This window comes from Aulostomus chinensis, chromosome 5, assembly GCF_037954235.1.
Source record: "Aulostomus chinensis isolate RoL2024-O1b breed Wild chromosome 5, RoL_Achi_v1.0, whole genome shotgun sequence".
Lineage (NCBI taxonomy): Eukaryota > Metazoa > Chordata > Actinopteri > Syngnathiformes > Aulostomidae > Aulostomus > Aulostomus chinensis.
Window position 1 is genome coordinate 26589655 of NC_141324.1, and position 18345 is coordinate 26607999.

Here is an 18345-nt window from a genome sequence, read left to right on the forward strand (position 1 = left end):
AGAAACAGCCATAATTACCAGGGGGACAATGTGGCCAAGAAGCTTCTATCTTGGGATGTAATTTAGTCGTTTAAGAACACCGTAATGGTGGAGCGGGACCATCTTCTCCCTCATCTTGGCTTGGTTGTGATGCCTCCACCTGCTCTGTATTCACAGTTTCACCCTCCTCAACCATGTCTGCTCAGACCACATTAGCTTGTTAGCGTCAATCCAGTGATCACACTTGAATGTGGCTTTCGCAGCGTAAATAGCAGCAACACATCTCGATCAGGGCACGCACGTCGGTCGACCTGTAACCATGCTTGACTTGTATGACACAACGGGACATAATGACTGCCAACATCTATCAGCTCACATGTTTGATTGCTGCATTTGCCACGCTAACGAGTCTCCCTGAGGTTTTCCCCTTCTATTAAGAACCTGCGGTGTGAAAATGCAAATGAACCCTTCCTCGGGTGCACGGTCGCCTGCAGTCGTTTGGAGTGAAGTGAACACGTGTGTGCAGCACTGCTTACGCTCACCAAAGCCCTCGGCGACTGGAGGAGATAACACGTATGACTCAATCTTGTTGAGTGGAGAGATAAGCTTGTTGGGAGTTGTGTTATCTCCCTGTGTTGCCTGATCACTTGAGTACGGTGTAGGCCAGCCTTTGCCCTATAAAGCTCTGTGGATGGCACCTTGACAGTCACGGGCTATTTATAGTGGAAAGTACAGGTTAGCTTCAGACTTGGACCTCATTGAAGTCCTCCTCAAATGTGCTACTGTGCAGGAACCTCCCTGCCAGAGCAGATTTTTTTTTTTTTTTAATCGATTAGCCAAGTGATCAGGCAAACTGCTACGCGTGCAAGTTTATCAAAATTAAAAAATGTGTTACAACTCCCCGTCAGTTCTGCTGTTTAGCCTTGGTGTCCAAGGGGACGTGCAACACTCCTTAAATTTTTGTAAGAGGACATTCACGGTCCCCAGACGATGGTTCTCAGTGAGACTGGTGTTTTCAAGATCTAATTCAAATGTAATAGCAGCGTCATTTCAAAGCAGATGAAACCTACTGAATTAGTTACTACATTTACCTGCAGTTCAGACTATCTGTTCGGATATGTTTGTGGCACCTGGAACAGTTTTCATCGGTCTCTCAAAGAAAAACTAATCCCAATCATCGCTTCATTTTTCCCAGCCACACTCTAAATGTGCTGCCCCTCCCTCTCCTTTAAAAATGCTTCCTATCAGTCACTTGAGTGGCACAATCATTAGCTCTCCACTTTCCAAAGGTTAGAAACACCGGCCACATTTATGATCCCCCAAGATAAGACGTATTTACTGCATGGAGAGAACAATAAAGATAATATATGAGTCACCGTTGCCTTGACGTGAATGTCGTTTTTTTTTTTTTTTTTTTTTTAAAGCTTGACTTCATGGCTCATGTCTAGTGTGATGAGGATATCCTTGAAGTAGGGGGAGGATTTCAGGAGCTTTGGCCCAGTTTAGCGTGTCAAAATCAGACGTTAATGTGGCATTTATGCTTGCTGACCTGCAGCCCTTCGGGAGTCAACGCGCTTACAGCTGAATGGAGCTGGACAGCAGGGGACAGTAGCTTTGGCTGGTTAGAGGTGAAATAACAAGTAGAGCTGGAGCCAGTGCTCTCTGAGTTCATTCAGTTCAAATGCAAATTCTAACTACAGCTAGAAAGTAGTACCCTCAGAAACTGCAGACCTCAGCCAAGGTCCAGGTACTATTTCCCCACATGTCACTATATTTTAAACATAAAATATAAATGTACACTTCATGATTGACTCTATGAATGACACATCTATGTTTGATGGACTGTGTTATTAACGAGATGGTCAGAATTGGCGTCATACACAAGGGGGAACTGGTTGCATCATTGGGATGAACATTAGAATGGGGACTCCAGCTCATTACTCAAAGTAAGAGACGATGAACCAGAGGGCACTCAGAGAGCTCATAATTCCGTGAAGGGGCTATGATGTCATCCAGGCTCATGGAGACTAAAAACCTGAGCCAAACCCAATACAAAAAAATTCAATTTATTCATATGCTTAACAGATTTATCCTAAAATGTTATGGGCTCCTCCTTGGCCTATGCCACAACCACGTTTTGTGAAAATCTGCCTTCAGTAATCCTGCAACAAACAAACTGCATGGAGGACGTGACATCCTTGGCAGAGGTGAACAGCGAGTTAAAAAAAACAAAACAAAACGTGACATGACCCAAAATAGAACAGTGTCGAGTGCTTGTGAATGCCACATCCTCAGAGGAGCAGTTGAATTAACCGCTGATCAGAACCACGGAGGTTCAACTGCAGTTAAAGCTTGGCAGGGAAATGCTAACTGCTTAGTTCATACTGTGTGTTCCAAGGACTCAGCGGCGAGACACCTGTGGAACTGTTTTACTAACTTTTACTCTTTATTTATTGTGAGAAACTGCTGAGTTGAGCTCTATGTACGATTTGTTCAGAGCATAAACATTTTGAAATGTAGCAGGTTGTTTTTAGATTCTGTCCAGAAAATCCCGATCTCGTGTAACATTTGAGTTTATTTGAAGGTTTGTCTTGTCACTTTGAAGCACCTGGAGAAAAAACTGGAGTCTTTCTGCTTAGGTAGTTACACTGTGCACATCAAAAAAAGACCATTTTAACTGTGTTCTGGCAAAAAATGATGTTTTTAAAGAGGGAAAATTGTAGCTGCGAAGAGCTAAACACAAATTCTTGAGCGGTCGAGTGTGCGATGTCAGAGTTTGGACATGTGTCAGTTAAAAGCCCCGTCCTCAGATATTAACCGAGTGAAAAGGGATTCAAAATTTAGTAGGTGTTCCCTCAGCGCATGCACCACCCCTCCACCAAGTTTTGTGAAAATCCACCTGGTAGTTTTTAACCTTCATATGGCACTGAAAACACAATCGACTCAAGTAATCGATAATGATGCCTCGGTTGCCAATAATGCATGTTCAAGATTGACGACTGGATTTTGTTTTGGGGTGTTTTTGGATTGAACCATCATCCAGAGACTTCTTTGTCCGGATATGGCGGAGACTAAATGGAAATGTGATTCTGTGTTTGGGCAGAGACCGTTTTAGGCCAGCAATTATTTTCCACCAGACCCCAGGGATGGCAGAGAAGTCTGGCCTGGGCTTGTTTCTTAAATTGGATCACATGGGAGATTTGCCGTGCATTGTAATGGACGTGCCTCGATATAATTATGTATTGATGAAGTGCCAGCTCGCTTGCTCTGACCGCAGCACCGGAAATTGGATTGCTGTAATGATATTCATTAGGTAACAGTTTTGTTTGTTTTGTTTTTGTTTTTTTAAGAGTATGTACACGTACACCACAGGGATTGTGGTCATTCATTCCTTCATCTCTTACATTCACCTGTGACTGACATGAAAAGCTTCTGGGACGTTGACTTCACATTGCTGAAATACTTATAAAAACTGTGAAAAGACACTGAATTCATGGCTAATCAAGTTCAAGGTGGGGCTTTGTGAGAAAACCCAGCAGAGGAGCTGAACAGGAACTGAGTATCTGTGCACAGCAGAAAAAGAAAAAAGTGAAGACTTAAGCAGCCACATGTGCGTGGTAGAGTCCAGAGATCACGTGCTGTCTGTGTTGTGTGGTATTAATCATTCTGCTGACCAAGGGCTGTTCTGGAGGCTGTGAGGACTCAAAGATCTGCTCTCACACTTATCTAAAAGCCACTATACATACAGTGACCGAGAGCCATGGACAGCAGAAGCGATCAGATATCTCTGAAGTCTGAACAAGACGAAAAGATGGCGGAACCATAAACAGAAAATGAATACCTTTGAATTATATATTTTTTTGGTGGATAGATTTTTTTTTTTAATACTCATTTGGCATGGCAGTTTGTTAACAAAGGAACTATAAAAACAAAACAAAACTGAAAGCTCCTTTTGTATGTTTTTGGGTTGTTGTTTTTTTTACAGAAAAAATATGAAAATTTCTGTTAAAAACCTTAATAATGACAGCCTTCCTTTTAAGGTAGGTGTATGCAATCCAGGTTATTTAGGGTAGGGCACCGACTTTGATACTTCGAAGGGCACTGGCCGAATTCTGGCACGGGGTGATGTAATAGAGGATAAATCCCATAACCACTTGTAAAGTGAAATGCAAAGTTGGCCATAACAAAACATCTAACCTGAGGAAACGGTGCTGGTCCAAGCTGAAGTGTTTATTGTATTTGATGTACTAACATCAGCAGTACACCTGAAAGTGAGACTTTTAACTACTTTTTTCTACCTGAAATCACATTTTTTGTGATGATAGAAAACGATAAGTGGTTACAGGAAAAAAAAAAAAAAAAGTACGGGTGGGTATTGATGTAGACTTCCTGGTAGCTGTACCAGTACTGATAATGGTTCAAATATGAATTGTACATCACCCCACAGGTGAATGATGTCACTAATATTCGTAGTAAACCTGTAAATGTAGTGTTTGGTATCATTTTGCTTCATAAATCACATTTTTTGTGATTGTTATAGAGAGTAAAGTACCCAAAACGTATATCGTTGGGCCCTGATGAAGGAGTCAAAAGGTACACGTCGCGATGTTGGTTCATGTGAAACCATATGAACCCCTCCAACCTCCACCCCCTCCACCTCAGTGATTTCAAAGTTGGCTCAATAACGACTTGGTGGCACAACTACATGGGAAGGACCCATAATTTAATTTACCACTTCCAACTGTAACCATAGTAACCAAATGAGGATTCAGACATGTAAGCTGCCATGCAATGCGATGCTTTCAACCATGTGTGTTCGTATAACCGTGGGTATTTCCTCTGGAGACCAGCTACTATGTAACCTATCATTTCCAATTTCAGACTGTTTACTGCATTGCAGCACCACCCACTTGCCGGAGCAGCACCAATGAGCAAATCTCTGTGACATTCATTTGGTTTATGGCAATACTGTGGCCATACACGCCACCTGCTCTAAATGTAGATGCCTGTTGTGGCTTGAGCAGAGAACATTCTGCTTGTTGTGTCCTTTAGGATGCTGCGCTGTCGACGTGTACATGCAAATTCTGGGCCTGGAAACAACTTTTATCACTAACAATACCGTCTGTCCTTTTTGGTACTTAGGAGGAAGTGAAACCTGACTCTGGAGAAATGGGAAGAATTACTGTGTGGACGTTTAGTCCTTGATGGTTGCATCGAAACCTCTTCCCTGTAATGGTCCTCAAAGGCGAGCTCTTTTTGTTGAAGTCGGACCTTTTATGATTAATGGAGGTATCACATCATGGTCAGGATGACAGCATAACACTGTGTTATTGCAGCACTTTGCAAAACATTACCGTGAAAAAATTATCCCTTTGACAGCCTTCTTGGGTTATTATCTCCTCTGCCTGCACTGACGGTTACAGGAAAATGTTGTTACATCTATTGTCAAGCTACGCTGAACCTCTTTACTGCTGTTTAATAGGAGTTTAAACCGTTTAGTATGAAATACCTGAATCACCTCCGATTGTGCTGTGATATTGTTACGCTGTTGTTGTTGTCGTTGTGCTTGTTTTATGAGCTGTGCTACATTTAGCTGGGGGCTGAGGAAGAAGCCATCTCTCTGGCTGCTCTACGCAAGAACTGCGCTGTGTGTGTTATTACTTTCACCCTCTAATATCAGCAAAGCATGGCAGCTGTGTCGCTATCTAGGGAATTCATGTTCAACTTGAGCAGAAAATTCTCCAAAGCGCCAGTGTGCATAACTGTGTGCGTGTGTGCCATACAGTGTTGACATGCAGTGGAGTATACTACGAAAGCATGTAAGCAATTAAGTGAAATAAAAGTCAAATGTTTGACCTACTTGGGTCAAGTTCCCTCTGGGAGGCGGGACGCAAAGCCCACAAATCCCCAGAGGGAACAACCCAGACACTAATTAAAAACTTGCTTTTATGTCTGTATTTGTGCGCGTACGACCACATGTATGCACGTAGAGGAGGACTGCACATGTGTCTGTCGGTACCGGCTCGCTCTCAAACATGTTGGATTAGGATTTCAATGGGCAGAAATACCTCTTAGAGCTCCACAGACGGTGCGTATGGTCAGAACGTCTGTTTTAAATTTAGCCGCAGCAGTTGACTTTTGCTCAACATTCAGCTCAGTAATGCAGAAAGTATTCAGATCCTCAATGTAGGGAAATTTAGCATGTTGTGTAGAATATCAGAAAGGAGTTAAAGAACAATTCATGCAGCAAAATGGCTCAATATTCTGTTCTATCTGTGTTGACTATGTCACAGCTGGTTGAAGTCCACCTATTTCTTAGTATTTTATATCGTTCACTCATGCAGTTAAACGAGTGTGCCAGATCAGTGTTGTCATGCAAAAAGTTTAATACTCCCCCTTGAAACACAAGTAGCACGGTTAAGAGCAGGTGACCGTCAAATGGATGAATCACTGGAGTGGACCCAAGCATCAGGAAAGAAAGCAAGATTGCCTTAGCAGCCAAGAGAGGCCCGGTTGTACACAGGGATCTTCAAAGATCCCCCCCCCCCCCCCCCCAATATCCAATAAACTTTTAATGCACACAATTGAATTAGACGGTCAAGAACATCTGTTTACATGAGCTTGCACTGTCGCCTGAGACGACCTCACTGCTGCAACTGTGCAACAGGGGACGAGTTGTTTTGAGCACCACAGCAAAATGACTTGTTTCTTAGCCTTTAACCCCATTTATAGGGGAAAATGATGAACTGCAGCTTCTAAATAAATTTTTTTTTTTTTTTGATGAACAGTTTGAAAAATATGCATATCTGGTTGTGATTATTCTGACTGGTTTGCAAGATTAAAGGGAATTTTTAAATCATTATTCTCATTTTAAGTTAATCTTTTAATATGATTATGGTGCGGTTTTCGTCGGGATCCGTATGGAGCGAAGATGTTTTCGTTAGTCTGTAGAATCTTAGACATAGGCAGGACGTATCTGAAGCCCCATATTATTTTATTTAAAAACATATATATATATATAGTGATTTGAAATTATTATACATCACGCTGCGATTTCAGTTCATTTCGTGGCCCCTGATTTATAGAAAGCGGCATCAAATTGAAAGTGCTACTGAAGACCAAGTACCTTAAAAGACCACTTGATACAGTTCTTGAGTAATGTAGCCCACATTCCAGCACAGATTCACTTTCATCTAATTACATTTCCTTCTGAGCAGAGATTACTTTCAATGCCTTTCTCCCCTTCTGTAAAACCAGAAACCTCGTGCCATTCATTGCAGTGTGTGTGTGTGTGTGTGTGTGTGTGTGTGTGTGTGTGTGTGTGTGTGTGTGTGTGTGAGTGTGTGTGTGTGTGTGTGTGTGTGTGTGTGAGGCTACAATAATGGCCCGGCTGTCTTGATATCCCACAATTCTACTCTCAGCTGCATAGTGGAGCGTGATAGGCTGGCGGAGAGGGGAACTGCAGCAGAGTAGCACCGCTGTCAGGAAACAGGAGCCCACTACGAATGCAACTCGCATAACCAGCTGAACGAGGACGGTTTACCTGGTAATAAACATCTCCTTTGTTGACTTTATCTCCTGTTTTGTGTCACCCGGGCGGTCTCGGCACACCTCTCAGTTTTCTACGGTTATCTATGTCGTCCTCTCGCTTATGGCAGATTTGGGGTCGGTGTGACTACAACCCCCGCGACCGATGACAGAAAATTTGCATTAAAAACACACTTCTGTTGTGTCCACTCGGCCGGAAAAGTCGAGTGTAGCCGTGTAGGGAAACGTGACTCCACGGTTTGGGTGTTTCTTCTCTTTTTTGCATCGTAACCTTTCGGTGCGTAACGTTGGCGACGTGTTGTTTTTGCTGAATGGGCTGCATCGGTTGGTGTCCTCAAAGCTAAAAGTCCAATTTTGGAGGATTTTTTGACATTTTTTTTTAAATTTTTTTGAAGGGGTGGTGGTGGTCAGAAACAGTACTTAAGGTGAGCCAGCGTGTTGTAGATTTGAGGGAGGAAATGGGTGGAAACAACATTATAAACATGCTCCCCCCCCCCAGCTTAATTCAACGCCTTTTACGTAAACAGCAGTAGGTACGGCGACATTCCTTAACAAAAGTAAAGAGATGGCGACATTTATGGAAGGCTTCGGATTCAAATTGCTTGATTCTCACCGGTTGGGACGGTATAGTTGGGTGTTTGTGATCTGCAGTGCGGTAGGCGTGGTTAGGGGCAGGATGACACGATCTGGATCCTCTTTTAGCATCCTCTCATCCTTGCTGGCAGGGATCGCAATGGCCGGAGTCTGACTTGACAATTTAATTAAAATGCACAGTAAGCGGCTGTGGCATTTGCATTGAATGGTGGTAACATTTGCGATGCTTGTTTGGTTTATTCATTTAGATTGATTGCAGGCTTAGTCTTATTTTAGTGCACTTACTTTAGTTGTTTGTTTGTTTATTCCAGTTTAGTTTGTTGAGAAAGCCGCATAAGTCATGTAGGAGGGTTAAGATCCAACTTGAAATCTGTTGCAGAATTGTAGCCGGACAGGTAGACATCATGACACCGTTATTTTCTGAAGCCCTAAATCATGGTGGAGCGCACCCTCTCTCCTTAGAGCTGTGATTTGGTTCGGGACACACCCCAAACACATTATCATGTCACTGTAAACTTTCTGTTAGTGCCACAGAGACACATCTGGAGCAGCTCTTTGATTGTTTTTTGTATGTAAAAGAAGGATTTTTTTTTTAATGAGGATTTTTTTCAACCTGTGTGTACTGCTAGGATAGACCATGCCTCAGCAGAAAACAAACTTATTTCTCATGATTGGGAGTTGCCAGGTTATGACTAGAATATTTTCAGATGACTTCTGATGTGACCACCACCACCACCACCCCCCCCAAAAAAAAATTGACCGAAATGTTATTTTCTTCTGTAGACACGATTGGTAATCAAGTCACAGCTACATTAACTGATTATAGCTAATCTCCTAACATGTTTAATCCTACTGACCCTTCTCAGTCACCATTTAAGGAGCCATTAGCTCTTCATCAAGCCACAAAGATTTACGTCTAATCCTCTAAACAGCTGGATTGAGAGCTACTAACTCCAGCGAACACGTCACTCCAGAGATTGCATTGATGAAGGGTAGAACCGTGGTAGAAGGCAACCAGGCCCAAGTGTGAATGCACCCTTAAGGTGACCCACATCCGATACCCGTGTTTACACTTGCTTGACACTTGAAACAACCCGCATGCTTCTGTTTCACTTTTGCTACTTTTGTTGTGCCTGTCAAAATAATACCATTAAATTCATTCATTCATGTCCAGTTTACATACTTACACAGTTATAATATATGTGCCATCTGTGACAAATGAGCAAAAATCAGATTTGGCTCACTGGAACCAGGAAGTGTAAGTGGAACTTTAGAGCAAGAGTTTATGTTACAACAGTTTATTAGGATACTACAACCTGCAAATTAAAATGCGCTAATGGAAATGGAGATGCAGCTCATGTAGTCAAGCTGGGATACAATAACTTAGATGGTCTGTACACTATATCCCTGAACAGCTTATTGCAGGAGACAGTAATGCTATGAATGTAAACATAGGGTTGACTGGGTTTATGGTGCCCTCAGCTAAAGGCTTGCAGCATCCAGCTAGATAACTGCTGTGGAGGTGCAGATTCAGTTAGAAAAATTCAGAGGGTCTGAATGAATTTGGGCAAGTCGGGACTAATAGCTGGATGGAAAAAGCATCTGATACAGCTTTTGATTTAAAAACGTGCAAGTAGTGTTTCAGTTCACTTGTTATGAGCCCGTCTATATATGACAGACACGGTCATGTTGGCCTACGTCACGTGACTTTAGCTCAACTAATGATAAAAACAACAAAAAGCATCATCTTGGAATCTAACGATGAGTCATCGATGTTTATCCCTTGGTTGGAACATCGGCGTGTTTTTAATGGAGTGGTTGGATGTCCTTGCAGGCTCTATAAATGAAATACTTGTCTTGCATTTCAAGATCCGTCTCCACTTGTGCTGCTGTTGTATCAGAGCAACTCTGGATGACGCCAGTAAAGTGGAACACAGATCTGGGTTGTTTGAATGTCTGGCGTTATTAAAGGCAGGACTGCATAGTGCTAAGCAGTAGGTTGTTAAGTGTTATTGAGGAACATTTTCCACTTGTAGAACGTCTTACTCAACATGCTGGAGACGATATTTGTAAAATAGTTTGGAGATTTGTAATATTCTAGAGCTGCTTAGAAGGTCTCACTCATGAGTAATTAACCTGGTGATGATTTTATGGACTATTTAAATCATCATTTTGCCTATAAATGGCAAAGTGGTTCAGTGGAGAAAAACATCCCGCATAGCAAAGTTTAAGGTCTTCCAAATCTTTTGTTTGTTTTCCACAACAAAACCTCAGTATGTTAAATTTACTGTGCTATCATTTAAGACAGTGAATCCTCACATTAAATACATTGAAGCCAGTAAATGATGGGTATATTTTGTTAGAACAATTGTTTCAAAAAAATATAACTAGACTGCTCTAAAACAATCAACAAAATGTAGTGTTGTATTTTATTTTTTAAAGTGTCACGTCATTTATAAGTAGTACAGACTTCTGTTGTGGCGTTATAGTCACGTACAAGTCACATATGTATCATGAAAATAAGAATAAGCGTTATTTATATTGCGCCTTTCATACAGTGCTTTCAAACAAAGAGAGCAGAACATTAAATCATGTTAAAAGAGAATATTGAAAAGAATAAAATTTGAACGCATCTCATGAGATGGAAATTCAAATAGAATTACAATTAAAAAAAAGTATAAAAAAAAAACAAAACAATAAAATTGCATTAAAGAGTGCATTCCAGATGCAACAGCAGGCAGGTGCAAGCTAGGTCAAGGTTAAAGTACAAAGGTAAAGGTCAAGCTTTCTTTTGAAAGCATCCAGTGACCAGGATTCTCCGATATATGCCGGTACTGCGTTGTGAAGTTTTGGGACTTAACTGACTAAAATGTCAGTGAGTGATTAGTGGAGTTTTACTACTGAAGCTTCTGGGTTTCCTGCAACGAAACACCACATTGATGTAAAAAGCTATCATTAATGTTGTCGCTGTTTGTTTGCTTGTAAGTCAACGTACTCTAGAGATATGCAACCCCTCGTAAGTGTCTCGTTGAAGTTGTCCGACCAGCGATGTGGTCTCCTGTTACAGTAAAGGGGTTTGTGTGTGACAGCTGACAGCCCGCAGCTATGAGAGGGGGCTCAGCGTATATGACCTGCTGGCTCGGGATTGGCTGTCACGTGTTTTTTAAAAAAAAAAAAAAAATGCCAGCAATTCCCCTCTATGTAACCTCAACAAGCACCACTCGGGGGAGGGGGGGGGGGGGGGGGGGGTTTGGGTATTGGGGGGAGGCCAGGGGTGAAAGGGACGAGCCCAGCAGTGATTTACTCCGGCCAATGGCACTCAGCACAGATGGCAGTTCTTGCTTGTGTGTGTGTGTGTGTGTGTGTGTGTGTGTGTGTGTGTGTGTGTGTGTATCTCTTTCCATGTGCAGGCCAATTTCCAACAGTGTGCATTACAATTACAAATGGACCTTAAAATTGCGATTGCGTACACACCCACCGTGTCAGCTGACTCACTGTTCAATTATGTAATGCTGCTTCTCACTGCTAAACATGTGCAGAGCTCTTAGCTTGGGCATGAATATCTACTGCAACAAGGGGTCTCATCTGGATGTAATTTGATTTCTGATTTAATTGGTTTTCTGACAGGAGGTTTGATTAGGTGAAGGGTATTTTTATATTGGAAACAATAAACGAGGGAAATGAGCGCTGAGAAAGTGGCACAATTGTTCCCCTGAGGATTGTTCGTCTCTGCAGGGCGACACTCGAGTGGATTGATTCCGCTTGCCCCACCCTTGAAGTCACGATCACTAAAGCTGGAGACACAGCGACGCCAACGGCTTCGCATCAGGTTACATCTGATCACTGATTGCTCTGACAGGCGATGACATCATTGGGGACATTCTGTGTGGCTGAGCACTGGCTTTGCTGTTTTGAACGTGATGGCTGAGCCAGAAATATCCTCATTTTACACTCCACTCTGAAGCTGCAGCGAACAGTGGGATTAGTCAACCACATACATCTTCTGATTTGACTACTCTGAATAACAGCAATATTTTAAAAGCTAAACGGAACTTGTAGAGTGTTTCTGTAGACATTTAGTGACATAGGGAATTGACTGAATCTGATTTTAACAGGTTTTCCACTTAGCATCTTCAAACTGGATGTATTTCTCACCAAGGTAGTGTAGTGTCGCTTTATCCACCAACACTGGCACAGATAGTTCAGTTCCCTCCGATGCTCCAGCTTGGTTGAGCATCTGCACAGACACACCTGAAGCCGGTTGAGGGTGTCTGTCCTGGTGGCTGCCCTAGCACCTCCTGTGGTTAGTCAGGGTGCCTGTTGGAGGGGGGTGGACTGTTGGGAGCCGTGAGCTTCCCATGCGCTATGTCCTCCTGGTGAGAACATGTAGCAGACAATCCCACATGTGATGGAGGAAGCAGCTGATCATCCCTGCTGCACCCCAGTGGGCGATGTGGTGGAGAAACAACCAGAACAGCTACATAGGGTGAAGTGGTGATTTACAAAGGTCAGGCGCAAGACATGCTAGTGTGCAGCTAGCTGCAGTGCTACTGTCTTCATCACTGTGAACATGACACAGTCTTTCTCTCTGTGCCTGTAAATAATGATGGATGTTCTGAGTGTGATAGTCTGGTCTCCCGTCAGGGCGGAAGAAGCCGAACACCAGCGGATTCCGATCAGCAGCCAATTGATTGGCACATCTCGGGTTTTACCTTCAGCCTCCGATTGTGGGTTATGAGAGGAGCTGTTGTATTTGCTGACTACTACATAGGCCTACAGTTACAACGACATTATTGCCAGACAGCATTTATTTGTAGTTTAGATTTGGCTTCAAGTGAAGTGTTACCAGACACAGTGGCTGTTTTTGGTGAATCGTCGATACACGGTGTTCCTTTTTCTGTTGTGTTTTTTATTGTCTGTTTATGAGGTCTGAGTGTCTTCCCTTCCTCTGCAGTACTTCCAGTCATGATGGCATATCATTGTTCATGCTGAGTTCTTCTTTTATTAATAGCGAATAAACAGTTGGAGCTAATGCCATAAACATATGCGAGACTTCCTTTGCGCCAGAAGATTTTCCCTGTAAAAACCTGCCAATGCAAATCTGTCTTGATAAGAGAAGTTGAGTATCAATTAGCAGCAACGCAGCGGAACATATGTTTGAGAATGTCACGCAGTATTTGTATAAAACGACTTGGTTTGAAGTTCAACTCCTTTTGATAAAGCTATGTTGGTGCAATCGTCATCTGCTTCTGTATACTAGCAGAAATCCAGGGCAGCAAATGAGTTGTGAATACAGCTTTCTGAATGCATAATGTATGTTCCAGTCCACTGTGAGGGCCACACACTAGGGTACTGTGTGGGCTGTTGTGTGGCCCTGTGAAGAGCGCCTGTCACTAGTGACTGAACGTATTCTTCCTTATTTCTATGGTGCTAAGATGTTCCTTTCCTCCCACCCGACTATAGTTCCTGTTTCATAGGGGGTTAAGAGAAGCGAAGGTTAGCTGTGTGTTACCCATCGACTGTCAGCTGATCACTGAGCTCAACTCTGCCACACATGACACAATTCTGGGTTGGTTCGCCTCACTGGCCTTTCAGAATTTCTTGCATTTCCTCAGAAAAGTTCTAAAGGCAGAGTTGGAATTTGGATCTTGTGACTTTATCACTCTAATTACATCGCTGCTGCTCAGGCCTGTAAATCTAGATTTCATAATCTACACGCCTTTTTATAGCACCTGAAGTTACCGAGCTTGAATGTCTTGAAAGAATTTGATCAGCAGGTTCCAGAGACCTCTTGACATCTGCGAATGTGCAGACACGCAGTCAAAAAGAAAAACAACTTCCCAAGTGTTTTATTTCATTTCCCAGTCCACATTTACTGCTGCTTAAAGTCAACAGAAGTGTGATCCCTTGAAACACTCACTCTGCATTCTCAAGTGTTTTTTGTTACGTGGCTGAGCTTCATTTGGCTTTTTTTTTTAATTTTATTGCAATCTTATTGGAAGTCATTACAAAGGGATTCAAATTCACTGCTTATTAAAAAAGCAATTTCCTCTTTAAGAAGTGTAGTATTCTGAAATATAAAATGTTGTATCTCTTGGGGTCAACGTACGAAGACTCAAACTCATGGAGCGTTTGTGTTCAGCTCAAAGGAATGGATGTAATGTGTTTGTTAATGCATGTAAGAAGAACAAAGCACCACAGAGGCATTATGGACTCCAGCTGTTAATAATCCTGCAATGTGGCTGCCACAGCAGGACATGTGGAATTAGGCATGTGGGTCAAATTTAGTGCTCCTTAAAACAGTCTGTAAATGTAGGCTTTCTGACTGGGACTGACTTATTGTAAATTATCTTGAACCCTCTAAAAGCTTATTCTGGCTTGTGGCATGTGAATAATCAATACCTAGTGGGTTTCTTGATGTTTCCATCAGCCACAACACTCTTTTGTGGTAGCTTCTCATTCACTGTTTTTGGGGGATCACCTCAGCCCACAGTGTCGGCTTTGTTGATGCAGAGACTGGTGTCCCCTAGCCTCGGCTAGAAGTCAAGAGATCCTCTCACCCCGGAGTAAACAGGACCCTATAAATAGAGCTCAGGGAGAAGGAGGCCAGCAGCAGAATGACAGGCATCCAGACTACAAACCCCTGTCTCTGTAGCAGAGGCCCAGTGTGCTACACACACACGCACGCACGCCCTCCAAACTTCTACAACCCAATGTCAGAGCCTGTGGGTACACTTAGAATAGTGGCCCCCAGTGGGATCTGCCCTGTCATCTTTGTTTGGCAAAACTGGCCATTAGATGTTTCCTTCCATTACCCGATTTTTAGACCCTTGGGACCGCATCTGTCACTGGTATTCTGCTACTCACTGCCGGAGAAGGTCATGCTATGGAAGATATTCACCGCCACTGTTTGGGCACGGTGGAGGGTTTTCTATCAATTTTCAGCAGAAAAGCTGGATTCAGTCAGTTAAGAGCTAAACTGAGAAAAATGCTCTGATTTTTATTTATTTATTTATTTTTATAAACAGGTAATTGTTCAGTCTATAAACTGTCACAAAGGACAGATCTCAGTCTAAGGGTACAATCTGTGAAATTCATACCATGTCTGAACAACGGTATGGAATATAGAGAAAAGTAGCACTCCACAGTGGAGAAATAGCAAATTTCACATTTTGTGCGTTTATATTTTATTGGAAAATAACGGTTATGGAATCTGCCATCTTCTTGTGTACTTGTCTCAGTTGTATTTTTTTTTTTTTGAATTAAAGATAAGATAAGAAGCTTTATTGCCACTGTACAAGGATACAACGAAGTTCCATCCATGAAATCATCTCATGTGCATTTATGTCATCATTATTTCTGCCAGGGGCTGAGAGTGTCATGTCTGGTGGCCCACCTTGCATGATAAGTGCGAATGCAGATATTGTAGATGTGAAAGTGTTGCACCACTCAAAACACTTTCCTTCATGTCACTGCTGCCCAACATCATCTACATCTGTACGTTTGCATGGAGCTTCATATTCACACAGAACTGTAACACCACACAAGATCAATTCATAACAAGTCAGCTGACTCATCGAGGTTTCTCCCTCTTACTCTCCTCTTTCTTCCTCTACAGCATAATTTACCATGACAACTGAATCAGGCGCAGACTCAGAGGCCAAGCAGCAGCAGGAGAACAAGGAGACGGAGAAGGGGAAAGCTAAAGCAGCAGCCGAACCCACCTCGCCTCAGAACCAGCCGGAGCAGCTTCCCGCTGCCGTCGGACACAGCACACCGGCCAGGAAAGAACAGGTCAGCCTCCTCACAACCACACGTTTCCTCCCCGTGTGTGGAATGAGCCTGTAAAAGGAGCACGTGGGCTGTTCTTATGGAGTTATCACTGAGCCGATCTAACTTTGAGCATATCGTTTCATTTTTGCCATCCTTGTAAAATATGCCTCAGGGGTTTATTTAGGAGGGGTAGGTGTAATTCCTGTTCATTTAGGTTTGACAAAACATAGCACACTGGACCCTCTCCCGAATGAATTGTGCCTTTGTATGGAACATAATCTGTGTCCTCAATGGTAATTTACTCCTGAACATCAGATGGATTCATGGACGAGTAAACCTGATCAGCGCTGGGTAGAATGAGTTAACTTCTGACGTAGGTGGTCATGGCTTTTAGCGGTTTGTGGAAGAAGATCTTGGAGTTAGGGCAGTGAAGCAAATGTCAATGAGATTAGATTTCTCTGGTGATGTTGACTATGAAGTTGTGTGTCCCAAACAATTGTCTGGGCTCTCTATCTTATCATTGTTATGATTGAATCTCCATTATCTCAAGCGCCATTGGACAGTTCAACTGCAGGTGGCTTCTTTTTCACAAAATAGCCAACAACGTCTGCTCGCATGAGTTTATATCACGAGTGAAGTCACGGCTGGAATGTAACCAATCGTGACCGTTAGCCACAGAAGTTCTTGGCGAATGGTCTTTTTTTTTTTTTTTTCCTGCCATGTGATGTTTTACGATGTTATGTTTATTCATTGTAGTTAGATGATGTCATTTTAAATGTACTGCGGGGTCGAGTTTTAACATTTTATACCATCATTCTTCAGAGTTCCCTGCAGTGAGCCTACAGATGAAATTTAGCCCTTTAGCTGAATGACAATGACTGTCGGTTCTCCCTGTTAAATAAAAAAACATACATTTATTGGTTGAAGTGAGTCATAAATATGTTACGATTGACATAATTCCCTGCGCTGTTTCATCCAAAACGCATTCTTTATGCTCATTCAGATTCCTCACAGCCCCCCCAGACTGGAGAGCATTTGTCTGGGGTTTTTATTTATTTTTCACAACATTACTTCACTTTAGTTTGTAGAGCAAAAAGTCCAAAAGAGGGGTTTGGATTATTTTTCTATCCAAAGGTTGTTTCTCACACCGTATTAGGGTGCGGATCAGCTCTGAGCTGTCCTGTCTCATTAGTTTTATGTGACATTCTCGGGGCGAGTAGCTCCCCGTCCTATCTGAGAGCGTAGTAGAAGTGCAACAGTGGATTAAGTTCAAACTGCAAGATTTCATTCAGCAGCCAATTTAAAGAGTCAAAATGTCAAATGGAGATATGCAGACTAGGAGTGGATGCTTTTCCTTCTTATGTTATGGCATGTGTTGGAGCACATAATCACAGTTTGAACCTGCTGGGGCTCACAACCCCACTGACCTTGCAGTTTGGCTTTTGTTATGATGAGGAAAAATAAAGGGTGGATGTTGGGTGTTTGACTCATAATGGGATTTAATGAGAGAGCAGCAGCAGCAGGGTAAGGTGACGAATGAAGAATGTTACGTAAAGTCAGAAAATTATGGCGCAAAATATTTTAATCCTAATTGACAAAGCTGCACAGGGTAGGCGAAAACCACGAGGCTGTTATATGTCACTGTGCTGACAAATGGTTTTCATATCTCGACCCTGATTTATCAGATATTCGCTCAAAGCTGAAGGGACACAATGGTGCAGTGGTCCTAATCAGCAGGCTTTGTCGGCATGGGTTTCCTCCGACGGCTCACTGCTGCAGCATTTTAGGCAACTCTGGCGACTCTGAATTGCATTAAGATTTAATGTGATTGTAAATGTTTGCTTGTGTCAGTGTGCCGGCCGTGTGATGGAGGCTGTACCTCACCTCCTAATGATTGTAATTCTGTAGATGAGCTGAAGGAAGTATTCCTGTCTAGTTTATTGAAAATTTACAGATTGTCATGAGAAACTGTATATTATTATTGTATCTAGAGGTCCCTCCTACCATTAATAGATACTGCCCAGTAGAATAAGGTCCTGGTGTTTCCTTAAATTCAGTGTTTGCTTGTTGAACTCCCTCCCCTGCATCACCTAAGCTGCCCGTTTAGCACATCTTTACCACCACCTCTTAAAATGCTTTTAACTACGCAGGATGTCCACCGTGGTGCGACACTGAGGAAGATAAATGAAGCTCCGGGCTTGTCGGAGCTGTGTGAATTGGCAGGAACAAGGCTGAGAGAAATCACAGCACTCTGATACGACACTGTCAGACTTTCTTGTGAGACACGCGCACCAGCAGGGTGCACATATGCATGAAGTGGCCTCCTTTTGCAGTCTCCCTCATAGGATTTCATTCATTTGCAGTGCCTGTTATTATTTGTCATAGATCATCTAAAACACTTGGTATCTGCTGAAAATTCTAGCTTAAATCAGAGTTATGTTGACACTAGTA

General features: G+C 42.6%; 1 protein-coding gene across 15 annotated transcripts in view; it reads left to right on the forward strand.

Annotated features, from left to right (window-relative positions):
• Positions 1-18345, forward strand: part of epb41l3b (erythrocyte membrane protein band 4.1-like 3b) — a 48322-nt gene that overhangs the window by 4192 nt on the left and 25785 nt on the right. For 12 of the 15 annotated variants that reach the window (XM_086204265.1, XM_086204270.1, XM_086204271.1 and 9 more), the window contains exons 1-2: positions 7384-7525; positions 15740-15915. In XM_086204265.1, the coding sequence (XP_086060391.1) occupies positions 15751-15915 (165 nt within the window). In that variant the 5' untranslated portion in view covers positions 7384-7525; positions 15740-15750. Of the gene's footprint in view, positions 1-7383; positions 7526-15487; positions 15619-15739; positions 15916-18345 lie in introns of those variants that run through there. The other 3 variants (XM_086204266.1, XM_086204272.1, XM_086204267.1) reach the window with 3 other exon arrangements.